The 6,000-nt window shown below is 42.6% G+C and overlaps 1 protein-coding gene across 1 annotated transcript in view; it reads left to right on the top strand.

Moving 5' to 3' along the window:
* GUCY2F (guanylate cyclase 2F, retinal) overlaps positions 1-736 on the top strand; it is a 45,493-nt gene extending 44,757 nt beyond the window's left edge. Inside the window, exon 18 of the mRNA XM_075140603.1 lies at positions 598-736. Coding sequence (XP_074996704.1) covers positions 598-736 — 139 coding nt within the window. The remainder of the gene's footprint in view (positions 1-597) is intronic.
* The last annotated feature ends 5,264 nt before the right edge of the window (positions 737-6,000 follow it).

Below are 6,000 nucleotides of genomic sequence, written 5' to 3' on the forward strand. Positions count from 1 at the left end.
TGGATCTAGATGTAGTCTCTCAGTTAGCCCAGCTTATTCTGTCAGGAACAGTGCCAGGCTAAGGCAGCAAAACCACACCTGGATCTGAGATGGATGTCAGGGCTTTCTGGTTCTTTGCCCATCCGATCTCGGCCTTGGTGAGATCATGGGGCTGTCAGAGCAGCTGGACCTTCAGATTTCTCATTGATGGCAGTGAATGACCTCAAACCCAGAGAAGCCCAGCTGACTAACAGGGAATCTCTTTTATTACCAGCTAGGAGCTTTATGAGGCTTGTGATGCACAGTTAGGAATGTTTTTCAGGAGCAGTTGAAGCCCTCTGGTTGTTTTTATGTAAATGTAATTGACATTAGTAAAGCGGATATCCTTGGATGAAAGCTTTATGTATCCCATTAACCCATGCAACTGCTCCAGCAGTTGTATGGTCTACTGGGACCACCACATCCCTGCAGTTCTCTACCAATATCTGTCCTTGTCTGATGCTTCTTGATGGCTTTGAGAAGGTCTAATGTTTTTGCTTTGTCCGACGCAAAATGATGCAAAAGACTATTCCTTAGCGAGCAGGGTTACTAACTCCTCCTCTCTTCTCTGTCTTACAGCCACAAATGGCCAGATGTGCTGACCAGGAAACTCAAAACTGTCCTGAGGGGCACAAAGAGGACACTGACAAAAGCAACCTTTAAAGAGCTGGGGAGCATGAAGGAGGCCGAAATAAGTATTGAGGAGGAGGAAATCTGAAAAGACCACAGCAAAGAACTAGTAAGATCAGGACGGACACCCTGAAACCAACCCAGCAGAGGAGCGCTCACCCTCCATTTAATTCCCTTCCAGCCAAAAGCAGTATAACTGATGAAGCCTCTTAGCTCTTGGAGGGGGTGAACCTGAGCAGGCAGATGAATTCTGACCATCACCTCGTGTGAAATTGGGCATCAGCTCAGAGCTGTATGTGTGCTTTTTTGGCAGGGGTCCATTGGGGAGGAAAGTGATGGTGATGGTGATGGTAATGCCAGCTCTTCATCAGCACCTGTCGCAGGGATGAGCCCAAAGAATATTTTAGTTAGGTCTGCATGGCAGCACAAACATGTCCGGCTGCACTTGGGCCTGGATTCGAACACTACTGCCAAGTGCTAAAATCGTTTAACTGTTTTGCATTAAGTAGATTTTTTTTGCTGCTGTTGTAGGAAACTTTAGTTTCATGCAAATCAGTGCAATTCAGAAGAAAATGTTTTTGACAACAACAAAAAAATATTTTTTACTCCCCCATAAGGGGAAATTTTGAATCAAAATGTTTTGTTCCTGTATGTCAATTTAAGCTGAAACATTTTCTTTTAAATTGACATTTCAGCTGCAAATGCCATTTTAATGCTATTTTTAAACTGAAATGACAGTTTTTGAAATGAAACAGTTTGGTATGAATCAATATTTGTTTCCAAATGCCAAAATGTGATTCTGCTCAAAATGTCAAAATATGTCATCTTTGCAATTCCAGGTCTAAACTGGAAGAACATTTTGTTTTGCTTTATACACACACACATATAGCATATCTAAAACATTTTATGCTTTTCATCTCAAAGCAGGATGAAAATGGAATGCCAAGATATCGGAAAACTGAGATGCAGAGAATGACATTCTGCAGTTCCTTTAGCTGAGTAATAGTAATAAGACATGAATTTTCTTTCCTGCAAAAGCGGGGCTGAAAGAATGAAAAATACATCACTCACTTAAGCAGTGCAAAGCCTAAAACACATCACACTCTTTCCTTCCCAATCTCCAAGTGGTCTCAAAGGCACTTGTCTTCAAAGTAAGCCTCCCAGTGAGTAAAAATACCTTTCTGCAAAGGGTCAGCATTTGGACTGCAGGCACTTCTCACAGAGCACACTTCGTCAAAGTAAAATAATTTTATTGTTGGCCACTCCTTCCTCCAGGGTTTTTATTCCTGTTCAACATCTGGCTTCTAACAAACTTCTGGAAATTGTTGTTCTCTCTCCTGCAAGGGTGAAGAGAACAGTAGATATGGTAATTTAATCAGTATTAGCACCAGAAGGTGCTCATTGAAAACATGGAGACCTTTCTCAAGCTCAGTTTGAACTCTTCTCATCAGAGCAACCAGAGCCAATTTTTATCATTCAGATGATAAATAAGAATCAACAACCGGTCGCCAAACCTTCTTTGGTTATTGCCAATATCTTTATGAAATGAGGCAAGCCAGACTCCACAAAGCTAAGGAAGACACTATTTTCACAACTAATTCACCATAGCAAGTATAAAACACGTGTACTGTCAAAGTAAGAGCTGTTTGGAGCATAAACATCTGAAAAGTGAAAATGGAAGGGAAATTCGTTAATGTTCTTTAATAATGAGATTTTGCTCTGTGGCACCTGGTTTTGTGAAAGAAGCTTTTGCCTATTTAGTGATGAGAGTTGACATTCCAGGTGGGAGAAGTTGGCCCTCGAAAGACATCTGTCAAAAGGCTCATACGACACTTGAGCTGTCAAACAGGGCTTAGGAAAACTTTCACCTTCTGCACTGTGCTCACCCTCTGTTTGCGAATTCATTCAGGAATAAAGTCCTATGGAAGAGCCATGGGCCGGGCAATTCTGACACAATATACATCAATATACAGTTCCAGGGAGGGACGTTATCTGGATTGGTCTGTGCAAATGTGAGTTTAAAATCAGTTTCTGCATAATTCATGTCTTTTCCATTATTTGCCCATGTTAAAAACATTGATCAGTGTCTTCTGTTACGTAGTGGTGTGAGTTCAATCAACCTGACCTTACGTCTTGGCTAAAGAGAATTGCAAGATATGGCAGGCAGAAAGCACATCCGCTCTACGGGGGACAGATGATCTCTCCCTCTGCTCTTGGTGTGGTATTTCCATGCAAGCGAGAGTTGCATCAATGGGTTTTGCTTGGAAAGGCCTATGTGTAGTCAAGGCTGGCCTCCAAATGAAGAGAAATACCCACAATGATGTGCAAAAAGAGAATCATCTGGCTAAATATAGCCCTGTAAGGTGCAGTCTGAGACAGTCACCCAGACAGGTCCCCTAACAGTCAGAGAAGGGAAGCAGGCACTTCTCACGAGTGTTTCTTAGGCTCCTACATGTGGATACCTCTGCGTGTGTTGGGTCACACGTCAAAAAGCCCAAGGGGCCTAATGACACAGCTGAGCCTAAAAGGGATGCCTACATCTGGCTAGCACAGTCACCCCTAAACTTCACTGACTATTGGCAAGGTCTCCATTCAAGCGATGGGAGCCTGGCGCACAGAGAGATACCCAAATGGAGATATCTGTAATACAATTCAGCTGCCTAAACACAGGTGCTTAATGCCATTTAGGATGCCCTAAAGTATCTACAACATCCAGACAGAGCTGATAAATAAGACACAGGACCAGGTTCTTTTGCAATGGCAGCTGGAGGCCAGACAGCAGACACTAAGATTTGAAATAATACTAGACAGATATGTTTAGTGAGATACACCTTTAAAGCTGGGTGTCTTAACCCAAAAGTGAAACCCATCCTGGATATCTGCATTCAGATGGATGAACCATGCCCTAAAAGTGCTTGCCATCGACTCTAACTGGAGCTGTGCTGATCAGCTCAGGTGGAGAAACCTACATCACGGATGACTAAAGTCAAGTTGGATGAACCTCACTCCCACATAGATATCATCACCGGTTCAGAGGAGGTGCTGAACTCCCTGACCTTTTCCCTGGGTCTGGAAACTCTGCCATTTGGCTCATCTAGATGTGTTAACCCTCTCTGAAACACTTGTCCTTCCCAGCACACAGGCAAAACGGATGCAAAGAAAGATACGTATGAGCAGAAAACATAAAATCTGTGAAGTGGCTTGTCCGCTGAAAAGCTTCCCATCAATCCATTTAGCTGGTAATGTGACAGTGAGCAGGAGGCACAGTGACCTTCTATTTCTGCTATATATCAAATTAAACATTTTTAAATGCATGAGGAAAAAAACAACAACACACCTCTTCAATCTACCACTATGCATATATTCTCCCTTTCAACATTTACACATATGTACAGATGCATATATATTTCAATTTTGGGGTAGCTAGTTTTTTATTTCATACTTACTCACTAAGCAATAATATTTTGAGTGTGTGTTTTTGTTAGTCCAAGAAAAGACAATTTTAAGAAAATGTTGGGTAGCCAAAAACTGAATTTTCCAGCTGAAGACCATTTAAACGAGAGGATTTCAATCCGCCCTTCTGTACACAGTTTTTGGATTCTTTCTTCAGCCTGTAGTCTTCTAAAATAAACAACATTCTTTGAATTTATTTTAAAAAATAAAATAGTAAATCTGTGGGAAAGGGTAGCAGAGAAGCAAAGTTCTGATCACTGACGACTTTAGTAATCCCAGGATAATTCTTAATTCTCTTTGAAGCCAGTGGTATTTTTTTCCTCTTAATTTCAACAGGAAGAGGCCAAGGACTCATCCCTGAGTGTGATAACCTCTGTCGTTAGATAGCCATAAAATATATTTATATTTTCCTGGCATTGTTCTGTTCAGACAGGTTTAGGTTTACTCATGAGATTTCTTCCCATACTAACTGTGATTACAGTATCAGGCTCTTTTCTTGTTATTTTGCTCCTAAAACTAGTGTTTGGATGTTGTAATGAGGAAGATGGGGGCTGGAGGCAGCAAACATAAATTTTGTAGCTCCATGGCATACTTCTCAGGTGATTGTGGACAAGTCACTCGCTGGATTTCTCGGATAGTGAAGCGCACACTCTAGAAACCACTATCAACAAGAACCTACCATGCGATTGCCAGAGGTTTTACCACTAACGTTATAGGGTGAATTTTAATGTAATCGTGCAAACCCGCTGAGAGCTGTAGAAGATGTATTTATGTACAATATGCACTGTCTGAATATAGTTCATATTTCATACAGTATTTTTAACAGTGAATTAAAACCAAATGCCAATAAAGATCCTTGGAGACCTATCCCTCCACCTGAAAGTCTTGTTCTTGTTTGTATATTTACCTTCAGCTTACTTCTCAACTTACTTCTCAGCTCTCTGTGCAGATAAGGCACCTATGGAGACCCCTCCTCACATATTCACTCCATTATTCAATAATTTAAAGGGAGGTCTCAAAATACACAAGCCAGCAGCAGAACAGTCAGGCAGAGGAGGTATGAGGAGATGCAGAAGAACCCAAGGAGGGTATGAAGCAGCCACAACGTGGATGGATGTCCAAACAGCTGCAAGGACCTATGTCTCGGAAAGTTTTCCATGACAGCGGAAACTAAAGCAGGGAGGGGGCAATACCACTCCCCACAGCACATTTCTCATTGGAAGATATCAGGATGCTTCTCTGGGGTTTGGGACTGCAGCCGAGTGAAGGCAGGAGTAGGGCTGAGGGTAAGTCTTGTGCAGCATTACCCCTCTTTGAACTCATGAAACTATGTTGTCTCTGTCCTGACATCCTCATGCAAAAACATCAGCACGTCCGCCTTCCCTGAAGCTCTGGTTATTTACCTTGGCCTTGTAGAGACGTGTCCTTCAGTGGTGAGGTCAGGGACAGCTCCACGGTCACTGCAGCAGGAGCCCTCCCTTCCCTAACCTTCCGTCCTCATACCAGTGATGGATTTGTCCCTTTGTCCAATGGATGGGAGACATCAGGGCAACCTGCTCCCTTCTATCCATGCAATCGAGAACATGGTCTGGCAAGGTCCTATGCACAGGCAGATCCTTATCCCCCTTCATCCACCCACTCACACACAGTAACAGTGGTCATCAGCTGGATGCAAGTCCATGGGCATCACTGGTGAAGGTGCGCTAAGGATTTCCTACCACTGTAGCCACACATCCTTGCATTCCCCTTCAGTCATGCCAGAAAGTCCTAGTGTGACACTCATCACTGACCTCATCTGTGTTAAAAATAATGGTTTGAATAAAAAATAGGTAGGAGAAGGCAGAAGAACTACAGCTCTTCATGCTCAAACTGAAGCTGTGTGAAATGGTGGCCTTAGAT

The sequence above is a fragment of the Calonectris borealis genome, chromosome 1, assembly GCF_964195595.1.
Source record: "Calonectris borealis chromosome 1, bCalBor7.hap1.2, whole genome shotgun sequence".
In the NCBI taxonomy this organism is placed as follows: domain Eukaryota; kingdom Metazoa; phylum Chordata; class Aves; order Procellariiformes; family Procellariidae; genus Calonectris; species Calonectris borealis.